The sequence below is a fragment of the Lathamus discolor genome, chromosome 3, assembly GCF_037157495.1.
Source record: "Lathamus discolor isolate bLatDis1 chromosome 3, bLatDis1.hap1, whole genome shotgun sequence".
NCBI classification, from domain to species: domain Eukaryota; kingdom Metazoa; phylum Chordata; class Aves; order Psittaciformes; family Psittacidae; genus Lathamus; species Lathamus discolor.
This window is the reverse complement of record NC_088886.1, coordinates 129,278,248-129,305,556: the sequence shown is the minus strand read 5'-3', so window position 1 is coordinate 129,305,556 and position 27,309 is coordinate 129,278,248. Positions and strand designations below refer to the sequence as shown.

General features: G+C 42.5%; 2 protein-coding genes and 1 long non-coding RNA gene across 10 annotated transcripts in view; 1 reads left to right on the top strand and 2 right to left on the bottom strand.

The window, feature by feature from the left end:
• The window catches only part of USP54 (ubiquitin specific peptidase 54), a 109,417-nt gene extending 108,529 nt beyond the window's left edge, over positions 1-888 (bottom strand). For all 6 annotated transcript variants that reach the window (XM_065671674.1, XM_065671676.1, XM_065671677.1 and 3 more), the window contains exon 1: positions 801-888. The gene's annotated coding sequence lies outside the window, so the exon portion shown is untranslated. The remainder of the gene's footprint in view (positions 1-800) is intronic.
• Positions 889-934: 46 nt separating this feature from the next.
• Positions 935-9,981, top strand: LOC136010462 (uncharacterized). Of its 3 annotated transcripts, XR_010610881.1 has the most exons (6): positions 967-1,402; positions 2,486-2,649; positions 4,052-4,113; positions 5,065-5,138; positions 8,281-8,652; positions 9,814-9,981. It is a non-coding gene; the product is annotated as an uncharacterized LOC136010462 (long non-coding RNA). The 3 variants fall into 3 exon arrangements; XR_010610882.1 differs by lacking the exon at positions 2,486-2,649 and having other exon boundaries at positions 935-981; XR_010610880.1 differs by lacking the exon at positions 2,486-2,649.
• A 479-nt stretch (positions 9,982-10,460) lies between these two features.
• On the bottom strand, positions 10,461-26,728 carry MYOZ1 (myozenin 1). Its single transcript, XM_065671672.1, has 6 exons — positions 26,707-26,728; positions 25,667-25,768; positions 23,855-24,036; positions 15,946-16,189; positions 11,810-11,969; positions 10,461-10,982 (listed from the first exon to the last, which is right to left on the bottom strand). The coding sequence occupies exons 2-6, from the start codon at positions 25,740-25,742 to the stop codon at positions 10,751-10,753; spliced, it is 894 nt and encodes a 297-aa protein (XP_065527744.1). The 5' UTR covers positions 25,743-25,768; positions 26,707-26,728; the 3' UTR covers positions 10,461-10,750.
• Between the last annotated feature and the right edge of the window lie 581 nt (positions 26,729-27,309).

Sequence of the window (27,309 nt, the reverse complement as noted above, 5' to 3'; positions counted from 1 at the left end):
ACATGCTTTTGCCTACCCTGGACCAACACAGTAAATGTAATACTGTAACTGATAAGTTTCTTCTAACCAACAGCTTTTATCCATGCAAGTTTAACTTTTAATGGCAGCTGATCATGTCCGAGTTATTAACGAACATAATGCAACGTCAGTGATATTAACTTCAAAGACCCTGCTGACAGAAAACCCCTTTTTTGCCTCCAGCGTCCTCTTTCTCGTAGCTGCTACTACCTCCCTCGCCTGAGGTGACCAGCTGCAGGCAGAGGGGGCCCTTCCCTCGCAGTTACCTCGGCGGTCAGGCCCTAGGCTGAGCCTCATCACAGAACTCGCTGACCGCAGCCTGCCCCGCCACCTGCAGAGGCCAGGCCGTGCAGGCGTACGGGGCTGCACTGCCCTACACAGGCGGGAGAGTCACTACTGAGACTCCAGGCACGTGGCACAAGCAAGCAGTTAACGGCTGGGTCTGGTTTATTGTTTTTTCCCCTGAGATGCCGGGACAGGAGGAAAGAAATCCCAAGTGTTCGCGAAAGCGGTGGATCCTGGGTTCCCGCCGCGCCCCGCACGGAGCTGGCCGCTGCCGGCCCGGCACTACAAACTGCGCCTCCAGCCCCTCAGCCAGCCCACCGTGCCGCTGAGAGGGGCCACCCCTCCCGTCCCGCCGCCGGAGCCGCGACCCGCTGCCACCCAGCGCAGCAAAAGTCCGCATGGCGACAGTCAGTAGAGCTCTAGACAGCCGCAACAGGACCCAGGAGATGAGGAGAACCTCAGCTCCTCGCCCAGGCAGCAGTGCTGTGCGTCCCTACCTGCCAGTGCCAGTTCATGCCGCAGCACCAAATACCCCTTCCCCTCAGCCAGCCTCATCCCTCGCTGCTATAGCTACGGGGAGCCGCGGCAACCACCTCTCGCGAGAGGAGCCATCTTCCCGCGAGAGCCTGCGGCAGGGCGTGCCTTCTCTCGCGAGAGGGCCGAAAATGCACAGGCCAGGTCGGTGGGGCTGAGTCCGATCGGTGTCTGTCGCCGCCATTTCTCATTTCTTTCAGCTCTGGGCAGCCCCGCACCGAGTCGGGGCGCTTCGGAGGCAGGTGGCCTAACCCGATGTCCCGGGCCAGAAGGGGCGAGAGGTGCCCGCTGTGTTTAGCTCTCATTGGGAGGCAGGCAGTAGAGCTGTTCCCAGACCAGGCTGGAAGCCAGGCGGTAGCTAGCGATCCTTTCAGGTGTGTGTGGGGCTGACAGAGTCCTGGTGAGCCACCTTCCTGAGAAGAGGTGGTGGGCGCTCGGCGCTCTGCGAGGATGGTTTCTCCCGAAGCAGCTCCCCGCAGGTTGAGTGTCTTAAGCTGATGCAGCAGAGCTTGTTTGATGAAGCTGCCTGGATAGAAGTATCTTTTTCTTGCCAGAAAAGAAATAAGTGAGTTTGCAGAGTGTGCATAATTGCACAATGGCAAAGTACGGGTTGTGATAGCTGTGGGATATGAATGGAGTCCAACATGTGTCCAGCATAACATGCCCAGCAAAAGTTCACTTGTAGTTTGTGTGGGAGCTGGGTTTTCTCACAGGTTAGAGCAGTATAGCATATGTTCAACGTGATCCGTCCCAAGTACTTCAGGTGTGAATTAGATCATCTCAGGATCTTTTATGAATTTGCATTTTGATTTTCAGAATCCTAGGCAATATGTAAAATATTAATCTCATATTCCTTGAACTGCACCAGCTGCACATTGCAGTGTGTGATTTTCCTGTCACTAGTTGTCATGGTTTAAACCCAGCCACGCAGCTCATTCACTCACTCCCCCCCCCCTTCCCTCTTTCTTTTCCCCCTCCCTGCTCCCAGAGGGATGGGGAAGAGAATGGAATGAATATAATTCCCACGGGTTGAGATAAGAACAGTCCAGTAACTAAGGTATAACACAAATCACTGCTGCTACCACCAATGACAATAATGATAAGAGAAAATAACAAGGGAAGAGAATACAATATACCGCCAAAATGAGCCCAACCCCAGAAGAGAGCCTGTGCACTTCTCGGTAACTCCCAGTTACCTCCCTGGGCATGACGTGCTGTGGTATGGAATACCTCTTTGGCTAGCTTGGGTCAGGTGTCCTGTCTCTGCTTCCTCCCGGCCTCCCCTCCTCCCTGGCAGAGCATGAGACTCACAAAGTCTTTGGTCAGAGTAAACATTACTGAGCAGCAATTAAAAACATCGGTGTTACCAGTTGTGTTCCCAGGCTGAAAGTCAAAACACAGCGCTGCACCAGCTACTAAAGGGAAAAATTCCTGCTGCTAAACCCAGGACACTAGTGCAGAGTGCTGATAATAACATTGTCTCTGGTGCAGTAGTATTTTTGGTGATACGCAAGAAACATTTCAAGCCTGCTGAAACAAATGGGTCCTTTCCTATGAATTCAGGATCATGCATGTGAAGAGAGTATGACACTTTATTTTCTCCTGTTTTATTTTCTTATTGCAGAGCAGTTGATCTTTGGTTTTGTAGGTTATTGCACAGTTATCTCAGCGATTGTTCCAGTACCTCACCTAAAGCCAGTGGCCCGCGGACCACTTGAGCTTCTGTGGAATTTCTTTGTTGGCAAGTGACTGGCTAAGGGAGATCTGTGCCTTCTTTTCAAAGGGAGATTAAGACAAGCGAGGCAGGGAGAGGTAGGGCAGAGTGGGGCAGGGCGGGGCAAAGCAAGGCGGGGAGGGGTGGGGCAAAGCAAGGCGGGGAGGGGTGGGGTAGGGCAGGGCGGGGCAAAGAAGGGGCGGGGCAAGGCGAGGCAAGGCGAGGCAGGGCGGGGCAAAGGAGGGTGGGGCAAAGAAGGGCAAGGCAAGGCAAGTCAAGGCAAGGCAAGAAGGGGCGGGGTGGTGCAAGGCAGGGCGGGGCAAAGGCGGGGCGGGGCAAGGCAGGGCGGGGCAAAGAAGGGGCGGGGCGAGGCGAGGCAAAGCAAAGAAGGGCTGGGTAAGGTAGGGTAGGGCAGGGCAGGGCGAGGCAGAAGGCTGAAGGGCGTGGTGAGGCGGGGCAGGGCAGGGCAGGCCGGGGGCCGAGGGGCAAAGCAAGATGGGGCAGGAGAAGACAAGGTGGCGGCGCCGGGCGGGGCAAAGCAAGGCTGAGTGGGTTGGGGCAGGGCGATGCAAGGCAGGGCAGGGCAAGGAAAGACAGGGTGGGGCAAGGCGGGGAAGGTAAGGGGGTTTGGGGCAAGGCAGACTAAGCCGGGGCAAAGCAAGACGGGGCAGGGCACGGCAGGCAGGGTAGGGCAAGGCAAGGTGAGGGTGCACGGCGGGGCGAGGTGTGGCAGAGTGGTGCAAGGTGGTGCAAGGCAGGCTAGGGCAAAGCAAGGTGGGTGGGGTAAGTCAGGGCAGGGTGGAGCAAATCAAGGTGGTGCGAGGCAGGGCGGGGCAAGGCAGGGTCTATGTTCAGTTCTGGGCCCTCACTGAAAGAGAGGCATTGAGGTCCTGGAGTGGGTCCAGAAAAGGGCAATGGAGCTAGTGAGGGGCTTGGAGCACAAATCTGATGAGAAACGGCTGAGGGTCTTGGGGAGGTTTAATCCAGAGAGAAGAAGGCTCAGGGGACCTTGTTGCTTCCTACAACTGCCTGAAAGGAGGGTGGAGCCAGGAGGTGTCTGGTCTCTACTCCCAAGTAAGAAGTGATAGAACAAGAGGTGATGGCCTCAAGTTGTACCTGGGTACGTTTACACTGGAAATTAGGAACACTTTCTTCGTAGAGAGGGTGATCAGGCTTTGGAACAGACTGCTTTGGGCAGTGGTGGAGTCATTGTCCCTGAAAGTGTTCACAAACTGTGTTGCTGAGGCCCTTAGTGGTTTAGTGATGGACTTGGCAGTCCTGGGTTAAAGGTTGGACTTGATGATCTTAAAGGTCTTTTCCAACCTAGTTGATTCTATGATTCAATGAAGATGACTGTGGGGACTGCCATTTCTGTGAGCAGTTGATATCTCAGTGCTAATACCCTGGATAAACAGTGTAATTACAATGTAAGTAATTACTCAAACCAAAACACAAAGATATGAGGAGTAAACCTCTTTATTTTCTGCCCTTGTATTTCAGTATTCCTGAAATCTGAGAGACATGCCATTTGTAACAATCCTTAGAGGACTGCTGCTGGCTCTGTAAGTTGTAGAGGAAGGTTTCCTTGGTTGGTTTTTTTGGTGGGTTTTTTTGGGTGGTTTTTTTTTTTTTTCCCCTATTTTTACATAGGAAAAGCATAATGTTCTGTATCTAAAAGATGTGTTTCTCTATGCCAGAATTACCAGCTTCTGATAATTCAGGTATGCCCTCAGTGGTATACCAGATGATTAGAGTATGCTTAAAGGACTGGGGCTCCCTTTTTTTCTGCACAAACACTGAAAGCATACTTTTTGTATATACAGGTATGTGCAGGACCATTTGTGCTGCTACTGTTAATATGGCATTTCTACCACCACTAAAATAATTAAAAAAAAAAAAAAGGTTGTGCATTTGGAATAATGGTTGTTTACTTGTGACTTTACATCCTATTTCAGTCTTTTGCTTTGGGAATAAGCCAATCGTACTGGGAGAGAGCAAGCAAATGAGAAAGGCCTCAAGCCTTTCTTAGGGACCAAAGATAATGAAGAGAAACATTTAGAGATAGTAGATATAATGAAGCCCTGAATCCATGCTAGCTTCAGGCCCATTAAAGTATGGTGGGTTTTAGAATAGAATATGGAAGTAATTACTCCTCAGAGTACTGTGGGGTTTGACTAAAGCGCCCTTCAATGTAATTGAATTTGTGTAGCATCTGTGAGCAGGGGAGGTCCTGTGCGATAAGACCCATAGGTTGTCCTTAGGCTGGCCAGCAGAAAGTTTCTCATTTGTTTGTGCATCCTCTGGGGGCCACTTTGTTTTCCCTGTGGGGAATGATGTAGAATGAGATCGTTACTGAAGGGAGGAACTTCCCCCAGTAAGAAGGGGAAATCTGTGGAATCCTTATTTACCCCTTTGTGCACAAGGATGTTTTGGAGCACAAATAAAGCATTGCTTCATGGGTAGCCTTTTTCCATGCTGTTAGTGCCCTCCTTGTATGTGTTTTTTGTTTCTAGCTACAAATGCAGGAACCTGAAGTAAAACAGTGGTGCTGCCCTGGTTGTACCTTCCCTGTTCAAATTTCCCCCAAGTAAGTGTTCCCAGTAAGCCTTGTTAGAAGAACAAAGAGCAACTATTTTGGTTTGACACTGAAAGAAGAACTTAGAACCATAAATTAGTCTTGTCTTATATATGCATTTATCTGGTCATTGTGGATTTTTTAAAGGCAAATGTTCATTGCAACTCTTGTCTAGAGCTATGCCTATAATTTCTTCCTGTTCTTTAAAGTGTAGTGGTTCCTATCTGCAGATTGATTTGTGTCTGTTTGTCCTGAAAGTGCATCAGATGGAATTTTCTTTAAATGAAAAACAGACTTCTAAAATTAAAATTCTTTATTCTTAAAATTTATTATTCTATTTATTATATATTTGTGGTTTATAATACTTATTTGTATATTGTATTATATAATAATATAATAAATATTATTATAAATTTAAATTCTAAAATTAATTTTCTTTAAAATTAAAAACATTTTGTGGCTTTTTATTGTTAATCAGAAGGTCAAAGCTAGCAAACAAAAAAGAGTCTGCAGGTTTCCTTCAAGAAAGTTGGAAAATGTACATTAAACGTTTTGATATAAATAATATTTCTAAAAAGTGTAATTGAAAATTAAATGAAGAGTTTATATGTGAGAATTTGGTTATCAAGCTGACTGGAGTTTAAGTTGCATTTAAAAGCATTGCTTCAGAGTGTTTTATGTAGTTCTCTTCCCTTTACTCCATGTGTTAACACAATATATATCTGAGCAAGTACTTGCACTCATTAAAGCATCATGTAAGCTGTAATGCAAGCAGAAGATGATCATCTGAGAGAAGATGACACTTACTGTGTGTTAAATACACAGAGAGCAACAGGTATAGCATAAAGGCACGGCTAATTAATTACATTAGCTGAAGAGACTTCTACTGGTAGATATATGATGCCATGAATATAATTGTGTCTCAGATCCCATATACTCAGCAGTTCATGAAAGTTGTAGGGTTCCACAAAATGTGTGCAATCTTGCTTCTGTGTGTGTCTGCAAATTCTGCTTAATTATCTGTGGTCCTGGTCAGGCACATCTCAAAGACAGTATAGGGAACTTGTCTAAACTAGTTTGTAACCTGCAATTTGAGGCTGTGGGCATAGATGAGATTGCATATAAATGTATTAATGTGCTTTGAGCCAGTAGGCTGGCTTGCAAACTTTTCTAATACTCATTTAAGAGAAATTAGCATACGTGCTGATGATGAACAGTGGTGGACCCTGTAAGTTGCCAGAGAAGTGCTAACAGCAGCTTGTTATGCCAGAGGGCAGTTATTTGGAAGTGGGGTGTTTGCCAGATGATCACACCTGTGGCAGTCTTCTGTGGAAGAGAACATATACTTGCAGACAAACTAGGCGGGAAAAAAGCCTCAGTGCAATGAATGTTCAAGCCTTGTGCAACAAGTAAGCGCTTCTCATGGAGGGACAGCCACATGCAGACCTCTTTGCTCCATAACAGAACAATTGTGTTCATGCTCTTGGCTGTCTGGCGCCTGCCATCTTGTATAGAAGTACATGCATTCTATGTATTCACAGTACGATTTTAAAAAGTCAAACAAGATAAAGCCTGTATTCTCCCAGCAGCCTGAAACTGTTCCACATTTTATTTCAGAGACTCACTAAGCCTAATGGCAAAGCCATCTCCTCTAAATGCTCTGTCAATAACAACATAAAATGTAATTCCCACATGTTAGTTGTATGAATTATTTCCTCATCATCACTAATGGAAAGCTGTTCACATGAGAGGCAATTACGAGATGCAAACCCTTTGATTAGGGAATATATGCAAGTCAAATGGAAGATTTTCTGTGTTATACCAAGAAGCGTATCAAGCATGCTACTACCTGCCAAATATTTATGCCATCAGCTGTAACTTCAGGCAAGATTTTAAAACATACAATTCCATATTTATGGATAGTATTGCTGAGATTTTGTTCAACGACTTTCTTTTACATTAAAATGCATGCACTGTTTTTTATGCATTTTCAGCATAGCTTGTATTCTGTATCATACAAGTTGCCTTACTTGAGGCAGAGGTTTCAAAGCTGGGAAACTGTAAAATAGTATTCCTAAAAGTAACATTGTTAAATATAAGAACTTTTTGTTCTGAATGAAAGATCTCAAATGTCACAAAATTCTATCCAGTCTTTTCATGGGCATCCCATCTCTGTTAAATGGATTTTTGGCTCCTGTTCCATGGAGTGTAAGCTTAATATCCAGTACATCCTCTATGAGGGAACTGTAGCCTGCCTTTACAAGAGGATGAACTCAATAATTTGTTAGTTCTTTTTTATCTCTAACTATGATGATCCTGCTTAGAAGCAGATGACTGAGTTTCCATTCTGTAGCGCCTAGTATGTGGGGGAAATCCACTGTAATTAAATCTTATAAAATCCTCTTACTCCCAGTATAAATAATTCTCTGACACAGGCAATTCCCCTGAGTCTATATCATAGCCCTAGGAAAGCAAAGAGCAAGAGCAGTTACTTACTTCCTTTTAAATATTTGATCATTTTGGACAAACTTCTCCTCTGATTACAGTGGCTGCAAGCCTTAATGAAATTAATTATTTTTGAGGCAGAATTTGCATTACTGATTTTTCTCACATTTAACATTACTTTGAGTGATGACTAAACTAGCATGCGTCTTAAGCTATGTAAACAGCAAGCCTGAATTGTTCTACAACATGTAGTGTTCTTTCTTGTTTTGTACTAGAAACAAAACCACATAAATCCTGTTGGCAGGATTTGAGATTGAAAGTGTGCTGGCAAAAGATCTATATGCCTCATTAAGTAAATTTACCAAAACCAAAGGATCCTCTTAGCTTTTAAGTATGAATTATAGGAATATCATTAATATTTTGCAGAGATACAATTCTAATCCCAAGCGCATTGCAACTTTTTATCCCCATTTAGGGTTTGTGATAATGGAGTGCACAGGTAAAAACTCTTGTCCAGCAGTACATTATGAGGCAGAGAGAGCTTTGAGTATATATCCAGTCCTTTGACCTACTTGCTGGATGATGCTGCCTTCCTTATATGCAAGAGCTTTGAAACTACACCACCACAGAGCACTGTGCTATCCTTCTGCAGCATTTCTTACCTTTCCCTACATGTTTAAAGACCTGTTCTATTTGGTCTTTCATTTAGACTCTTGCCTTTTGGGTGGACCTGGGACCTGTGCTTGAGCTAGCCTGTCTGACAGATGGACTTTGAACCAACAGTGTCATTTGTGTACAGCCCTATTTCCTCTAGCTCCTGACCAGATTCCCTGGATGGTCCCTGTGCCCGATTCATCTCCCACCATGTCTGGGATGACTGACGGACCTTGTCACAAGCATGCAGCTCTGCCTGCCGTGTTCAGATGTGGTGAGGTTGTATGCTGGTTGGTGAGGGCACTGTCTGTGCTGGGCTTGCCTGGGGCTCACACCTCCTTGGAGCAGCTAGCCCTCTGCGCTTTAACATGTGTAACTGACCCATGATCTGGAACACCTGCTATTGAAAACAGACCATGACATCCAGGTATCAAACTGTCTTATTTCTGCTGCTCCTGACATATTTACAATGAAAATACCATGTATTTCACTTTAAAAAAATCATGTAATTCTGTGGTGTTAGAGTCTAAAATCCGTGTCAGAAAAGGCAAAGCCATAAATGGCATATTTGGTGGGAAAATATTTTGCATAGTGTTGCCTAGTTTTCTCTGAGATTTCCTTTGTCTTTCTGAACTTCTGGCATTCTCTTCATAGCCTGAGTTCATGTAATATAGTAGAATACTTTTCAAACTGGAAAAGAAATCTCCTCCCCCTTAATTACACTGCAGCTGAAAAAGCTAAATTGAATAAAAATGTTGAAAAACATACAGCATCCTTATCTTCAGACAGAGCTCAAATATAGAATAAACTAACAGTAGAATATGAGGTTTTCCCATTTAGATGTCTTTACCCAGTGAAATTTGCATGTATTTATGTAGGCATTAAAAAAGGAAATCGGTGTGGGAAATGTGTTTTCAGCTAATTCCTGGATCCATTTTATCCAAAGATACAAACCAAGTTTTTCTGAGAATTTGTTTTCAAATGAAACTTCAAATACTTTGTAAGAACATGACAAAAAAACAACCCTTTTTATTTTTGTGGAAATGTTTTTCTGAAGATCAAATTAGCAAGTTTTAAATTTAGTTACAGAACTGAGTTACAGATACTTCTTAATAATTTAATAGGACATATAATAAATGTTCTATAGCCATTTCAGCAAAAAGGTTGGGAAATTACTCATGTACCACTTCTGCAGCTTACTGTTAGCACATCTTTTAAGAGATCTCAGGGTAGCCCTGGAAGTAGCTTTTTAGAGGAGTGTAACAAAGCCAACCTCATAACTATCCAAACAGAATGAAAATCAAATATATGATTGCAGGGGTTTCTAGACTAGGGGGAAAATTTCTTAATTAAAAGTACTTCCATGGAAGCTGTCCCTCTGAATAAGCTGTTTATCCCTATTTATAAGAGGAATTGTTGATCTAAAGAAGGCGCCAGGACAGAGAATTCCAAACCAGTCTCCATGCAGGCTGAGATAGGGTATGATAATCAAACAGCAGTCTTGTGTGTTATGTGTCAGAGTGCAAATGTTCATGAAACAGAAGGTATTTCATGTAGAAAAATAAGGTTCTTTATTTGTTTTCCACAGTGCCTGCCTTTCTTCCTGTATGTGTTGCATTGATGAAGCTGTTACAAGAAGTGGAGTAGACTCTGCTGTGTACTTGGATAAGTAATGCACTGTGGCAGGTGTCAAATTATTTCTGTTATAATTAAAGCTTTTACTTTCTTGCTCTGTAACTATGGGCAAGTCATCTCACTTGGGTGTGCCTCTTTTCCTTCCCAACCTATTGCCTTCTTGGCTTCCCTGTGTAAAACAAAAAACAAACAAACAAAAAAAAAACAAAACCAAAAACAAACAAACAAAAAAATACCCTGCTTAAACTATCACCTGTTTTATACCTTGGAGAATTGGGAATTTTAGGTGACAGTGAAATACTTTAATCTGTCTATTACGCTGACAGGGCTGACTTGCTATTTTACCTCTGATGTTGTTAAGATTACCTGTGTCATTTCCTCTCAAAGTCATCATTCTCCACTATCAGTTTTGCAGTATTTATCCAAGACACCTGGATGTATACCTATATTATGACGATCCCCGTCAGTCCTCGCTCTTTCTTCACGTACTAACAGTCTAGCTATAAGATTGAAACTTTTATTATTGCTGTTCCCCAAATTGATTCAGCAGCATTTTTTAAGGAGAAAACACAAAGGCTTTTTTTTCCTCTTGGTGTTTTATTACTTGTTACTCTGTGACAAAACAGATTCATGATGGAGCAGACAGGCAGCATTTAGCAGAAAAACACTTCCTAGTTTTGCCTTTTTGTGCCCTTGTGAATAAAAAGCTTCTTTCCCTCAAACTGTTTCTGGTGGATTAACTCCACGGCGAAGATAAGTTTAGAACCTGCTAGGAACTTGTATGGCCTAAGGGCAAATGAAAGGCTGACAGAACTAGAGTTGCACTCTTCAGCTCCTTACTATCAACTTACAAATAGAAAGGGCTTGAGGAAGGTCTTGACAGTAGGGGTTTACAGCTCTTCTGTTTCACCACTCCTTGGCACATTGATCTCAGTATGATACTCAGAGGAGTCTCCTGAAGGCATCCATGGTATAGGGGTTCTGTTGAAGGAGGGTCTGCTGCTGAAATTTTGATTATATATCATGAGAGATTCTGGAATCAAAGGGCAAATATCAAACTGAGGCACTTTGAAGGTCATCCGTTTGGCTGCTTTCTCAAAACCCCCGTAAGGCATGGCAGTCCTGGCATGGGGAATGCATGGAGTTAGTGAACACAGCATAGGTAAATGACAGGATTTAGAAAATAAACAGTTGAAGTTATGGAGATTGTAAATCTTACTTCTGTTGCAGTTGACTAGCCAACAAATCCTTCCTGAGAACATACATGCATGTATTGACTATGTACTAAAAAAAAAAACCCACCACGTCTCTGCTCCTGTGTACTTCCTTCACTCCTGTTGCATCAATCTCTTCTAAATCATACACTTTTCAGACCTGATGGTACCACATACATATAGGAGGCAGAGGCTGCATTATTGCAGAAATGAGTGGGATTTGTGTTTGTCTTGGGTATTGATGTCCTGAGGCTATGGAAGTGGGTAGCAAAATTATATACAGAGGTTAACAGAAAACTGTTGCTGCCCTAGAAATATTTGTAAAACTCTCAGTTCTTATCAGAAACAGCAGGAAATTCTGTTTCTTATCTGGAGTGCTGTGAAATATATGCCGTCTGATCATAAGTATTTTTCTTGAACTTTGAATGGCTGCAGTGATAAACAGTGGCAACCTAAATTGCCCTGGTCAGATGGGGTGAGAAAGGAAGGGAAATAGGATTAAAATCCTTTTATGCAGCTGCAGAGGTTTTCAGTCCATAAACTTAATTAAAATCTCTAGCTTTTTATGTATCTTCTCTTTGTAGACCTCTAGATGTTTCATCCATGGAAGACTGCGCTGAGCAAAATGGCATGCAGCTAAACCTTATTTACGTGCATGAGATGGGGGCGCTGTGGCCAGGGCTATTGTGTTTCCTCATGCTAAATAAACAGACCTGAATAACCAAGAAGACTTACCGGTTAAAAGACTTGTAATGGGGGAAATCAGCTTTGGGACTGTATGACAGTAAGTCAATGGTGAACTGACTTTTGTCCTCAGGGCTGATACCCATTGCTCGTTCCCAGGGGGAGATATAGGTTTTAAATACAGTGATTTTTTTGCCTCCTGACTTTCCATCTGTAAACAGAGGAAGGTAATACACTCTTGTTAGATGATGCTCAAAATACCTTGCTTTTTTTGATTTCTGCTACTGAAGTTAAGACACCACCTTTATTTCCAGATTCTGAAACTCCTAGATCAAGTCCTAGAAGTTATGGTTAAATTTCTTTTAAAGGAGACTGGCATACACCACTTCTGACCTTATCCACGAAAGCAGGTATGCCACTGCCTAAAAGCCACTCATCCAGGAATTTACATTAAAGCATATATTTGAAAACTGATTTTTCATTCTTCTCCCTGGTCACTCAAATAAAAAACTCTTACCCTAAGAACCAGTATCCGTATGCTGTCACCTCTTTCACTATCTCGGGGGAAGCTTTATACGAGGCAAAATGCTATCTAATTTCATAATTTATTCCTTTCTTCTCCGTCATAGCAGATAAAACCCCTCCAGATCAACTTCACCATCATCATCAGATGCATCAAAGAAAGCCCTGAGTGTAAACTCCAAAACTAGACTCAAACTTTTAAGTTGACTCAAAACCCTTTAACCATCATATTTGAGGCTTTGTGTTGGTTTTGGCTAGAACAGAGTTAATTTTCTTCACAGCAGCTAGGATGGGTCTATGTTTTGGATTTGTGCTGAAAACAGTGTTGATAATTCAGGAAAGTTTTAGTTGTTGCTGAATGGTACTCACAGAGTCAAGGCCTTTTCTGCTTCTCACCACCCCACCAATGAACAAGCTGGGAGTGCTCAAGAAGTTGCGAGGGGACACAGCCAGGACAGCTGACCCCCCCTTGACCAAAGGGATATTCCATACCTTATGGCATCATGGTCAGCATATAAAGCTGGGGGAAGCAGAAGGAAAGGTGGGATGTTGGGAGTGATGTCATTTGTCTTCTGAAGTAACCGTTATGCATGATGGAGCCCTGCTTTCCTGGGAGTGGCTGAGCACTTGCCTGCTGATGGGAAGTGGTGCCTGAATTTCTTGTTTTGCTTTGCTTGTGTGTGCAACTTTTGCTTTACCTGTTAAACTGTCTTTGTCTCAACCCATGAGTTTTCTCACTTTCAGTCTGCCAATTCTCTCTCCCATCCCACCAGGTAGGGGGGAGTCAGTGTGGTGCTTAGTTGCCAACTGGGCTTAAGCTGTAAGAGGGTCTTAGCAGCCCACAACCATCTTTACCAATGTCTTCATCATTCATTCTTGAATGTTCTAAAATTATCATCTCCCTTGCCTCAGTATTTTTATAAATTGGCATTTTCTTTGTGATTACATGAACAGACATTCATATTTTCCCTCTCCTGAACCAGAATGTTAGAGCAAATCTGGCTCAAGCACCTCAGAATGGCTAAAAGCAGTTGGAAAATACAACAGGCTCTCTCTCTGGAAGTTGAAATCCTGTCAATGACAGAGCTGCACTTTGCTGTTCAGTCACATGCTTCTGGCTGCTTCACTGAGCAAATGAGCTTAGACAAAAGTTTTCATTCTGTGTGCCCCTTTTCTTTTTCCCTCCCTTCCAATTCTGTGTAATACCCCCTTACTAATAAGAGCATTGGTTGTGTATTGATACATAGCATGCTTTTAAGATACTCATCCTTCATAAACCTTAGAACTCCTGAGCAATAACTTCTGCTTAGCTCGATTAGGGCAGATAGGAATAATAGGTTAATGGAGTCTGACATTCTGGTGCTTTCATGGTGCTACAGTTTGTGTTGGAAACATCCTTATGAAGTAAGTGGCAAAAGCGTTTGACACTGTCCCACACGACATCCTTCTCTCTAAATTGGAGAGATATCAATTTGATGGATGGACCACTCGGTGGATAAAGAACTGGCTGGATGGCCGCACACAATGAGTTGTGGTCAATGGCTCAATGTCCAGCTGGAGACTGGTAACAAGTGGTGTCCCCTAGGGGTCGGTGTTGGGACCAGTCTTGTTTAACATCTTCATCGCTGACATGGACAGTTGGGATTGAGTGTGCCCTCAGCAAGATTGCTGATGACACCAAGCTGTGTGGTCCGGTTGATATGCTGGAGGGAAGGGATGCCATCCAGAGGGACCTTGACATGCTTGTGAGGTGGGCTGATGCCAACCTTATGAAGTTCAACCACGACAAGTGCAAGGTCCTACACCTGGGTCAGAGCAATCCCAGGCACAGCTACAGATTAGGCAAATAAGAGATTCAAAGCGGCCCTGCAGAGAAGGACTTGGGGGTGCTGGTCGATGAGAAAATGAACATGAGCCGGCAGCGTGCGCTCGCAGCCCAGAAAGCCAACCGTATCCTGGGCTGCATCAAAAGGAGCGTGACCAGCAGGTCAAAAGAGGTGATCCTGCCCCTCTACTCTGCTCTTGTGGGACCTCACCTGGAGTATTGTGTGCAGTTCTGGTGTCCTCAACATAAAAAGGACATGGAACTGCTGGAACAAGTCCAGAGGAGGGCCACGAGGATGATCAGGGGACTGGAGCACCTCCTGTATGAGGACAGGCTGAGGAAGTTGGGGCTGTTCAGCCTGGAGAGGAGAAGGCTGCGGGGGGACCTCATAGCAGCCTTCCAGTATCTGAAGGGGGCCTATAGGGATGCTGGGGAGAGACCCTTCGTCAGGGACTGTAGTGACAGGACAAGGGGTAACAGGTTAAAACTTAAACAGGGGAAGTTTAGATTGGATATAAGGAGGAAATTCTTTCCTGTTAGGGTGGTGAGGCACTGGAATCGGTTGCCCAGGGAGGTTGTGAGTGCTCCATCCCTGGCGGTGTTCAAGGCCAGGTTGGATGAAGCCTTGTGTGGGATGGTTTAGTGTGAGGTGTCCCTGCCCATGGCAGGGGGGCTGGAACTAGATGATCTTGAGGTCCTTTCCAACCCTAACTATTCTGTGATTCTGTGAATGAGTATTACTACTCTTAACCGAAATTTTCTTACTTATCACAGCTTCTTTCTTTGTCTTGCTTATTTTGTTCAAACCTTACCAAATCCTGGGCTTTGGTTTCAGAGAATTGCAGACATGTACAACAATCTTATTTTCATTAAAAAATGAAACTATCTGCTTCTTTCTTTGTGAAGGACTGAAACTAAGTAGTCTAGAAGTAAATTGATTGCTAGGGTTGAAAAATAAAGGCAGTTGGGATCCATTTCTGCAGTGAGAACTACGGGATGATATTAATCCTCCCTCTCTCTGCACACAAAAATAGGATAACAATGGAGAAAAAATCTGTAACAGGGCATGTACTCTACACAGTTTTCTTTTCCACAGAGATGGTCAGAAATTTATAAGCAGATTTTGATACAAAGTGCACATGCTTCCAGAATGTAAATGAGCCACCTTGGATTTTACAAGTCACTCATTTGGTCACTTATGACAGTGATTCCTGGTTCCCAAGCAAATTTACTTTTTGTTGTAAAATCCCATAGGGACTGCTAAAATAACGATTTCATCTGCTGATTCTCATACAAGACTAAATTCAATGAAAAATACTTTTACTAGTAAAGATACTGCTTCAGTAGACCAGTGGTGATTACCAGATAACTTTTACAAATATGCGGTTCCTTTTTTGAAGGTTGTCCAGAAAGTGCTGTTTGTTTAGATGGAAATTTTGATTTGAAATCAGGACTCATATACTAGAAACTGATGTGTCAGGTCAGACTACTGAGCAAAAGAGCTCCAGTGATGGTCAGTGTGAAACCCTTGAAAGGAAAGAGTATGAAATGCTGGCATACTGCTCTATCCACCTTAGGAGCTCATGTAGTAGTTACGCTTTCTATAATTTCTTTGGTCCAGCCAAGGAAGGTATTTCTGCTTCTTGCATATTAAGCAACACAGAAGCATGCAAACAAAACTGTCAAGCTGAGGGCAGTTCAACTTTTCTAGATTTTGCAGTGGAACTTAGTTTGGAACAATTTGTGTTTTAGACAAATTTATCTGCTTCTTCCTAGGAGTAGGGTTGGCATGAGCTCTGACATCTTTAGCTATTTTTTAGTCCTGCAGAGAAATACTTGCCTTTCCCAGTACCATCACCTCCTTCTTCACCACTTCCAGCTGATTCCCCAGCATGCTCCCCTTTGCTGTCCCTAGGGCCTCCTTTGCTTCCAGGCCTAGAAGGAGCACCAGGATACTGCTGCTTATTGGAGCCATGCTGCCCATGCTGTCCAGCTGTCACTCCTCCTACCATCCTCCCATGGGCATAGCCTTGAGCATCTTCACCGTAATGTCCTCCTGGTGTGATGAACTTCTGAAAGTGATCCTAGGGCAAGAAAAAAGAACAATAGGAATCCCTGTTACAGGATATGGTCCATTTACATTTCAGAACATGAACTCCTGAGTCTCTGTAATCTGACCGGTTTTGTGTCTCAGTTACAAAACCCTGTGGCAGAACTTTATGTGAGTTATTCTTTATATTACGTATAGAAGCAGTTGTTGAACAGTAGTAAGGGCAAAGGAAACACACCTTTCAATGGACGTCTCAAAGTCATTTCATCAGGGCGAGAAGAGAGCAATCTGTGTTTTGTCTCCAGCAGTGATCAGTATGAAATACAGGAGGAAGGGAATGGAAATGCAGCTTTTACCAGAGCAGGTAAGGGTCCAGAGAGATACTTCCTACACAGGAAGTGTTTTCATGTCAAGATTAAGATAGTCCAGCAAAGTCAGCTCGATTATAGCGTGGGAGCTAAGTGTTACAGGGCAGCAGAACAATAGGGTACCTGTGACAAAAGACTGAAAGATGACTACCTAGATGTCTATTTTCCATATGAAGGAAGGTCTGCATGGGGAAGGATATTTACATCTGCAGGATTGAAGAGATAGCAGCCTGGAAGAACATGAAAGATGTTCTGGACACCACAAGAGGAAAATGACAGGAAGAGTATTGCATGTAGTAATACATGCATTAATGAACCAAATCTAACCAGCAACAGAGTAAGAAAGCAAACTGTGTCCATCAGTAAAAGCAAGTTGGTCTTATTTGCCAGGCCATCCTCTCTGTCAAGTCAAGGCTAGAATATGCACGGTCGCTGTAGTACATAGTGAAAGAGCAGTCAGTGCAGGATTTATACACCCTTTGGTGCCAGCACAAGGTCCTGTTTTTGCACACCAATTTTAATAAATACTTGTGGGGAACAGGAACTGATACAATATGTTCAGAAAAATATTTTATGTATTGCTCATAAACAAAATCAAAGCTTGACTCCTATCAAATATTAAAAAGTATCTCTTATGTATGTATTACAGCCCACATGGATGTATAATAAAAGTAACCTGAGTTATGCATCCCATGTGGTTTTTCCTGTTGGACTAGGGGACTGGCTGTAGATGCACAAAGATGCAACAAATATACAGATGAAGTGAATGAATCTGTGGTTCCTTGTGCTGTGTTTCTGCTTGAATAAATTCATCTCAGGCAGTTAATGGCAGACAAGAGTGCCAGCCTCTGGCCTGGTTCTCAGAGGGTTAAAGCTTTCTCAGGACTTTTACACCTAGTACAGTTTAGCAAAAAAGAAGCTTTCCAGGCTGTAAACAGGCTCCCAAGGCCAGCTGTTCAGTCAGCTAAAAATAGATGAGAAGTGAAAACCCCACAAGGCTCAAGGCAGAATTATCTACCCTGAGTTCCCTGTGTCTCCAGCAGCAGTGTCCAGGGTTTCACAGCAGGTCACCGGGCTGCAACCCAGGCAGGCAGCCAGCTGCAGGCTGAAGTGGCAGAGCTGGTGCCCCCAGGGCCTTTAGGGACTGTCTGTCCTCCTAGCTGTAGGGAATTCCCTTTTTAGGAGCAGAGGGATAATGTTCCCCTGAATATCAGGAAGCACTGAGAGGGGAGAGATTGTAATCATTAAGCTGTACACAGGAGCTAGTAGGGCAATCTGTTCAGTTATGCATGAGAGCTATGTAGCTGTAAAAAGGCAAACTGAAAGAAGGGTATTTTGAGGTCTAGAGGTCAAAATGAGGTTATTCTCAAAATGTTAATATGTATCCAAGGTTAATGCTACTACTCATTTGCTCAGTAATTTCAAAACAGGATTTGCATCTGGGTTTTTTTCAAGTTTCACCCATGCTGCGTGACCTTCCAGATAATTAAATGCTTATTTATCTTTTCCTCTGGTTACTTATATGCACTCTCCTGAAAAAAGAAAAAAGGTCACAAAACATCAGCATAACATGCGATACAGTAAAAAGGGCTGGTTTGATTTTGTGCATAGCAGTATTTGATTTGACCAGGAAGGAGAATCGTTGTCACCTGATGTTATTTAAAATTGCAGTATTATCACTAAAGAGGAGAAGTTTCTCTGAAACACAAGGTTTGCCTCAGGTAAGCCACACCTAAATCTTATTTAGCTGCAAATGAAATTAATTTGATTGGTCTCAGGATTCTTCATGGACCTCCTTAGAAAACATCCTATGTTCAGCAGACATCTCCATTTAGATAGGAAAGACTCATTTTCTATGTAATAACCCAGTCTCCCCCCTTGCTAGAATAAAAATATATTTAGTTTTAGCCTCCGCAATAGACTGTCTTAGCTCAGATTAGCAGAGGACAAAGGCAAATTAATATTTTTGAAATCTTGAACTTTGGCGGATTCAAATGAGCTCATTCCAACAGGGGAGAGCTCAGGAGCAGCAGCCTCAAGCAGGAGTCTCGATGTAAGCAAAGCTGGGTAGGTGCAGCTCTGTCCTCAGTACTTACATCATGCCTCTGCTCAGGGTATTCAGAGTGAAACAGGGCTTACACTCCAGGGGAATGTGTGTCTTGAGCTGTTGCTAACAGTATGTGGAGCTTTTATGTACATGCATATTTACATCACAAACCAACCTCTCAGGTAGGGTTGATTGACCCTGTTGGTGGAAGTCCCAGGAGAGAAGCCTAGGAGTGTGTAAACCACCACAGAGTGTCAACTGAGAAGGCTAATAACCTTCTCTAGTTGGCTCTGGGGCAGATCACACAGTTCCTTCCTGGTATGGTCTGCCCTGTCTGCATGTTACTGGAGACAGGGAATGTTATCCAGTCCCTGGGTGTCCCTATATCCACTTTAACAAGGGAACAAATGTAGTAAGTTTGTGTGATTGTTCCCTGGGTTGGCTGAACAAATTAGGCTCATTTCTTTAAAGTCTTTAGTGACAGCAAGAGCCTGATCCTGCAGGCTGAGTTCCCAGATAGATGAATTCTGAATTCTCTGGAGCTACTGCATGTGCCTCATGAAAAATAGATAATGAAAGATGATCCAACTAATGGATCTGAGATCTCTAAGCATCTCAAGGCCCTGACGTCACTGCAAGGCAGTCCCCAGGAGGAGACACTGTGTGCTTCCCCTCAGCTCCTTGCTGTGCCCTAAAGAGAATGATTGAGGCCACCAAATGTGTTTCTATTTCCACCTCACTGATAAAGAGCTTCCCAAACGTTTGATGCCTATGTGGTTACTAACACTTCTGAAGTTACTGTGACTGAATTTTCTCAGTGGCAGCCACTCAAATGCTCCTTAACAGTGGGATGGGAGATTTAAATTCAGACACTTGGAGAACCTCGGAGACTTCCTACTGTTTTTATCAAAGTCTGTGCCTTGGTCCTTATTTTGGAGTTGCATAGCCTGGAAACCTATGATTGACTTTATTAAAAAAAACAAAAAAAGAAGAAAAGAAAGGAAAAGAAAAGAAGAAGAAGAAAAGAAACGAAAAGGAAAAAAAGAAAAAAAAGAAAAGAAAAAATAACCTCAGCTGTATCTTAAGCTTTTTTGCTTTTTTTTTAAGCATGCTGCCCTGAGAGGCACAACAGGTCATGATCTTGCTTTCTGTTTCCAGGTCTACTTCTGACTTTAATCTTGGGCAAATTATTTTCATTTCTACGCCTGAATTCACCCATCTAAATAATAGGATTTTTTATCTAATACTGCCCAAATCATTTATTTGTATATTTTATATCATCCTTGCAGCATTTTCTTTGTGGATGAAAGAAATTGAGTTTCAGAATTTCAGTCAGAAATTTTCTCACAGTGCTCCAGGAAACAGCTACGGAAAATAAAAGGCTCTTCCTCTCTGTCATTTTGCTGTTTCCACACCAGTCATTTTTTGAGTAAAAAGGCATCAGACGTCATGTTCACACATGGCTTTGGGTGTAGTTGGGGCCTCTAGGTCTTCATTAAGCCATCTGCAGCACAGGAAATCTCATTTTATTAGAAAAGTTACATCTCAGCTGGCTCACTCCACTTAGGTCATAACCTGAGACCCTCTCATATCTCAGTTTAGGAGGTAGGGTAATAATGAGTGGGGCTGTAAAGTTGGGAAAAATAGTTTCACATGATCTTGATGTGTTTGAAGCCAGAAAAATTTAACCTCATGAAGTGGGGAAAAGGTCTGTGAACTGCTGATCTGTTAGTTGCTGAGCTGTGAAGTAGGACTTAGGAGACCAGGAGATAAGACTGAGACCCTCTTTATGATTTTGGGTGATTCATTAATCTACTCCATGCTTCAGTTTCACTGTTAAAAAATTAATGTAGCTATTTCCTTCATACTATAGTTGGTCAGATGCTACAGCAATAGAGCACATAGCAAGGTAGGATTTCATCATGGTCTTCAGCCAGTAGTAAGTTGCACCTTGCAGCTCCACAGTGAGGTTGATAGTATCCTCTGAGACATGGAGAGAGCCACAGTTCCTGTGACAGGTTGGCACAGCATGGGGTGAGGAGAAGAAATCCTTCTCATTTATTAGACAGGGCTCAGCAGAGCCCAGCTTCTCCACCCCAGCAGCAAATAATGAGGGTGTCACATGAACACTCCCTGTTTGGCAGGGTATCAGTGTGCTAAAAGTGTCAATCTCAGTCTTCCCCAAAAACATTCCCTTGTATTGTGTATTTGCAAGAGAAGAGGATCGCAGCACTGAACACAGCTCTACAGTACATAGTGCATTTCACTTTGCTCATGCTGGGAATGATCACTCCTTTTGTCTGTGGGTTTAGCTACAGTTTGCCTTTATGGATGGAGCTGCACTAATGAAAGACTGGCAGGTTTTCACTTTTGCATGGAGCTAGTCTGACGTTCATGCACACCCAACATACGTGTTTTCTCTGCTAAAAGTAAAGAGAGTGATCTGATTGTCCAGTGTGGTTCTTTGGCTGGAGGAGAAGGAGGAGGAGAGAAGCAGGAGGGTGGATCAATGACACATGACTGCTGAGATCTTCTCCCTTGTGTGGAAGGTTTATGGCTATGGCACAGGCTATTCTGGAACCCCTTATATGGTTTTGATTTATTTTTAATAACGTTTCTCTCTGTGTATTTTTATATTACATTACCTTGCTGTTAAACTTTTTTTTCTTTTTTGAGGGGAAAAACCCCAGTCTGTTCTCAACCCCAGACCTTTCCTGTTCTGTTTTGCCAAGTGTGTCTGAGAATATGTTAAGACAGTTAAAAATCTATGATATAAAAGCAGTAAACACACCACCAGCTTTAAATCCCTTCGCTGTACCACACCTTTAAAGGCACAAAGACTTCTCTAGGGGCAAAGGATGTGAAAATTAACTGGGAGTGGGAAGTAACTGGAAGTAGCACTAGAAATTCTTTACTCTGCCATTATCTTCCTCCCACAGTTTCCTTTTGTTTAAGCTTTCTTTTCTGCATCCGCCTTTGAGCAGAGCCAGGAGCAAGAAAGGAAGGGAACAGAAAGCTAATGAAACATTGCAATAAGAACGGCTTTTAGATGAAAGTTATCTGGTGCTAAGGTCAGGCACTGTCCTGATGGTTTGGAAGATAACAGTGAGGCTACAGATCTGTTGCCTTTACCTGCCCAAGAGCAACCAGCTCTCAGGATGGCTCAGTTGCTGCAGTCACTCAGCTTTTCTTCTCACTGCTCTGACTGCCAGCAAAGATGCTAATTCATGCTGGCTGTGATGATGACAATAGTTATCCATGGCAGCAGTGGATGCAGCCTGGCAGAGTCCTTGCACAGAGTACACTGGGCAGCTAGCAAATGGTAACAATTATGTTTGTGATCCTCCTAAGCTGGTCCTGTGCACAGGCTCTAGGGCAGACCAAAGTCTTCCTGAAATGACCAATGGAAATTTGTTATCTGTATCATATACGGAGAAAACTTAGCCATGAAAGTGAATCATCGAGGATTTTAAAGCAAAGTGTCAGCTGCTGTTTGGAGACCATGCCTTTGTTCTCATATAGCAAAGCCATAAAGAAAATCCTAGGCTTGTTAGACTTTTGTCTAACACCCAAATACATTTATCCACAGCACAGTATCTTACAGTCTTGCTCAAAGAGCTTGGGGGCAGAGGTGTTCTTACAGAACAAAGGGAGAGACTGACAACAGAAAGGGTATGGAGTGAAACTCAAGCATGGGTGAATAAACAAAGTAGGAAAAACAGCTAGTAAAAATGAAGCATTTGTCATCAGCCTTTGCAATATCAGTCTCAGAAGGACCCTGTGCATGTCCAGTTTTGAGTCAGTTTGTCATAACTCATTTGCTTTGTATTGCTCTGATTGGACACCCTTAAGTGACACCCTCAGATTTTCGAAACTTTGGACTTCTCTCACTTTGTATTTAGAATTATAGACTCATAGAATCAACTAGGTTGGAAAAGACCATTGTCTCTCACTGCAGCAGATTCTAACATGAACTTGGCTCCCATATGTTTTAGGAGCTCTGAGATTGCTGAGTATTTATAAAAATAATGTATTTTTTCTAGGATTTTTATCTGAAGAGTCCAAAGTTCAAAACACAATTCATTCTCGCATCCTTTCGAGGAGTTATCTTACTGAAGAAGTGAAGTACCTAAAGCACAAAGAGATGAAGAAACTGCCTGAAAGTCTTAACGACACCGGATATGCTTGCTGTATCTCTGCTGTGTCATCCCTGATCTGTAAGCGGACCTACTGTTATGATTTTAATGACATTTTGTCTTTCAGGCATCTTTCTACTTCCTGCTTCCCAAATTGTCATTTTTAGAAGTGAACTACAAAGATTTACTTATTGCTGCTTTTGAAAACATAAAAAAACCTGAAAAATAGGAGTAAAACATAGCGTGTTTTTGTTTGGCAGAACATTTTCTTCAGCTTGACTTCTACTATTTTGCTTGAGTATCCTTGGGCTGGAAAATAGATGCCATAAAGGAGCAAAAAGGCACCAAATACATTTTAAGAAACATCAGAAGATGAGATGCTACATGAAAATGCATATATAGCCTGAAACATTTTCTATTTTTTTTTTTCACTGAACTTCTGCCAATCAAGTGAAAGGAGAGTTGTATTTGTAAAAGGTTAAGTATCTTCAGAGGACTTTACATCAGCAACAAGCTGTATAGAGAAGTTCAAAGCTTAAATAACAGTACTAACAGGGGGCAGGGAGGAAAGGATGTCTGAATTTATACACCAGATCTGATAGGAAAATACTTTAGAAGAAAACAAACATAGCTTCTAGCAAATAAACTGAAGATACTGCAGTATCAGGTTAGAGGTTTCTGTCTGAATTTTCATTTATGGAACTTCCTGCAGAAATGAACAAAGGACTCTGCCCAGCAGGAAGCATAAAAGTGTATCATAGGCTAAAAATAGAACCACAACTATGGGAGCTAGAGTTAGACCTGGATGGATCATTTCCATATTGCAAAGAAATGGAATAGGTACAGAAGCCATTAGTCCTGCCCTGTGCAGCTCTGAACACCTGCCAAGTATGCAGTCCGCCTTTGTCCCTCAGTTCTGAATTTTCTCACATACCAAGTATTTGCCACAGGAAACTAATGCTGCTGCCAAAAGGAAATATAACTGTGTGTTTATATAATTTTGGCTTTTTCCTGCACTAGATACCTCTTCCCCATGCTCCTGCCTCCACCCTGGCTCATGCACATTCAGACAGGTGAGCTTGGGCACACTCCATTCCTGTTTCCCCTGGGTGTATGGGGCAGCTTTTTAATTTTTATCTCCAACTTACCACAGAATTGTCAGTGAAGGCATCAGGGTTATTCTCATAAATGAACTTCTCCACCCTTAGCTGACGTAATTTGAACATCTTGGATCCTTTGTTAGTGAGGAGAGAAAGCTCTTCTAGCATCACATCTCTGGGGGTGCTGATCTTCTTCCCCAAGTTCAGCTTGGACACCTCTTGTGGCATGACTACAAAACATGGAATGGGATGCTTTAGGAAGTGCTCTGGTCCAAGTCTCTTGTGCATTGTTTCCCAGCATCAGCAGTGACTTCAAAGCAAATTAGAGTTCTCTTCTAAATTAAGTTTTAGGAAATAACGTATGCACCAAATTTTTACTTTGATGACACATATATGTAGCATGGGTATAGATGGGTGGAATTTACTCTGGACTGCAGTCAAAGCAAATCTGCACAGAGTTGCGTAAGGGTGGAGCTAGAGGCATGTGTCCCACATCTGAAGCTCCTCAGTCAGTGCGGCAGGATTCCTTAGAATTATCTCAAAATGCACCACTGCCTTGTCTGGTTGCTTCCAACATGCGCCTCCCCTCATAAGGAATTAGACGAGTAGCAGTCAGTTCCTCAGATTGGGCTGACATAATAAATAAAGACAACTGTGGTGTGCTTTGGTTTAAACATTATGTTGAATCCATGGCAAGATTCAATATTATTATATCTGTTTGTTTGTTTGTTTTAAGGAGATTTTTTTAAGGGGAAAGTAGTTGAAGTTCTCTTCGTCTTAATACGCCAGTGATTCAATAAGTCCTTTCCATTTAATTTGGTACCACCAATTCACCATCAAAACAACGGATTAAAAAATGTTTAGTATAAAAATCTTGCAGAAATGCAGTTAAAGCTTTTCATTCAGAAACACATAAATGTTACTAGACTTTCTTTTTCTGTATTGACCAAGGTTAAGACCACTTATGCACCCTTACATCTCATTTACAACAGAGAATGGATCTCCATCCTTAAACTAGTACAATATTGGTATAAGCCCATTCGTTTCATTAAACATTCTCTGAAGAAATATTTTTTTAGCAAGCCAATTTTATATAGCACTATTTCATAGCACATGAGGAAATGCCCTTTAACTGAAAATTGGATTTTCACTTATTTGTTTACCTGAATAAAGGATTAGGGCCAAACAGAAAAATATATTCCTGTACCCTAGCAAAGAAGTCTCTACAGCCCTTTTCGAGGGTGCAGAAAGGAGCAACTTTGAAATGATGCTTTTCAAAACCCCTAAAAATCTTCTCCATGCTGTCAAAAGTAAAGAGAAGATAAGGATATCACAGTTAATTAAAAGTTACCCTGCCCGATACACAGGTATTCTGTAGAAAGAAAAGTGTCCCAAGTTATATTCTTCCTACTATATTACCCACTCTAAGAAACAGACTTTTTCAGCTTATGAGTGCTGGAAGAATTCTATCACACAGAGGAAAAATAAATTAGAGACAAAGCTTATAAGAGAGATAATGACATAGAATATAACTAGGCTCTGCAATATTGATTCACATAAAAGATGATGTTTCCTTTCCATTTACACTGGTGTGCCTCCAAATTAATGCTGCAGGAGAATATGAGTTTACAAAGTGTGATGTCAACATTTAACCTGAGTGTGTGTACAATGCTTTTGAACAGTAAATTTGAAAATGTGATGTGATTGCAGGCTGAACTTCAGTAATATTTGTGGCTCTGCCTCCTGATATGTTCACTGCATGTCTTGCTCTGGGAGCTCAGTCAGACAGTGAAATTTTAAAGGCTGAAATTCAAGTTGAAAGCCAAACAGTTCTCATGTGTGCAGTTTTGCATAGCTTACCTTCTTGTGTCAGCTTCCCAATGAGTTTAGTGGACTTTTTCCTTTTAACAGGAGCAGGAGTCCCTGCAAGGGGCATTCCCACAAAGGGTTCTCTGCTTTGCTCTAAACACACAAGGAAATGGAGAATGAAACACTGGAAACTTATTTCTTGCCTCTCTTCTAGTTGCCATCCTACAGTTACGAGATACACAGCCTTCCTTTTATACACAGGTTCTTTTCTATCCCTTCCACATGAAGGAGCTAGTGAGTGGTATCATCCTATACAGAATATTATCAGCAGCCAATTGTGGTGTTCTCTGGGGGCTTAGCATTATGACACAAAAAACGGCAGCAGCTCACAGCACAAGCATTGCTTGTGTCATATAGCATTGTAATCCAAAGTAGGCATTTTATTTGCAACATGGCAGTCTCCCAGGCCCACATGTGGTGGTCTGTTATCATCCTGTGCTGCGCTAACAGAAAGTCAGTTTGAAAATTTGCTTTATCATACCATATTATGATACCATGCAGTTATCATTACATGGTAATCAATATTTTAGTAAAAGCATTTTGAATCTGGCCATGAGTTATTTGGGAGCATTTTGAATAATGTGCAAGTTTGGTTTTGATATTTAGATGGTACTATTAGAATTAGAATAGGTATTCATAAAACCACTAGACTGAAAGTTCTGAAAACAAAACAACCAAAGCCCTAAGTAATTCTGTCTGCTATGACTGCTACTGTTCTGTTATGCAAGGGCTGGAGGAAGAAGGCACAGGCAAACTTGAAAAGTTGTTTTCCTGATTCGTTTGAAGTCACTTGCACCTATATCTTATGTATTGATCATACACGTGTCATTTGGAAGGGGGAAGGAGGGAAGAGGGAGATTTCTTCTGGTGCAGTGTTCCCCATCTCTGTCCCCAGACAGAATGAGAGACCTGTACTGCAAAGTCAGGGAAAACAAGGAGAAATCTCAGCAATTCCACTTGAGGAAGCTTCTCAGAGTCCTTCCTGGGGGGTTATCACACATAATGTAAGTAGAGCAAATGTCTTGCCTTACCTTCAACACTGTCTGTGCCCAAACAACAACATACAGCGGGACAGATCCTCTCCTAATACAGTACAAATGAAAATGATCAAAACTATTTGGCTTCAGCAATAGCACTAATTAACCAGCTCTGTCCTTGTGATTCTCTGCACTTCAGTTGCTTAAAATTTCAGAACTGAAGACACTGAACTGTGAATTATATTTTAAAACTAGCAAGCAAACAGTTGGCTCTGTGAATTTGTACATGGTCCTTGTTGTGATCAAGACATTTTTATCTCCTGTGTATTTTGCAGTTTCATTCCACCATTGCTCCTTTTGCAACATGATTTTCATGTGATGAGGTGATGATAACTGCTAAAAGAAGCCCAGGCACAGCCAACCAGCTCCAATCACTCTCTTGAATTAGTTTTTCTTTCAGATTTCCAAGGGTTTTTTGTTTGTTTTTTGTTCATTTTTTTCTTTTACAACAAGATGCTGCCTATGTAGTTCACATCATAAAAGAGCCCATCCTGGTGTATTCCCAAAGCAAGCATGAGCAGGTGCAGCCATAAAGCACGTGCTGCACATTCTCCTCGAGCAGCCAGACATCTGCTTGGTTATGTAAAAGACACAGGC

Coding starts and splice junctions, on each gene's coding strand:
- MYOZ1 (XM_065671672.1), bottom strand. CDS start 25,742: ATGCCCCTTGCAGGGACTCCTGCTCCTGTTAAAAGGAAAAAGTCCACT. Junction 16,190..23,854: donor CCTTCACTGACAATTCTGTG/GTAAGTTGGAGA, acceptor TTCTTGCCCTAG/GATCACTTTCAGAAGTTCAT. Junction 11,970..15,945: donor AGGTGATGGTACTGGGAAAG/GCAAGTATTTCT, acceptor CTCTGTTTACAG/ATGGAAAGTCAGGAGGCAAA.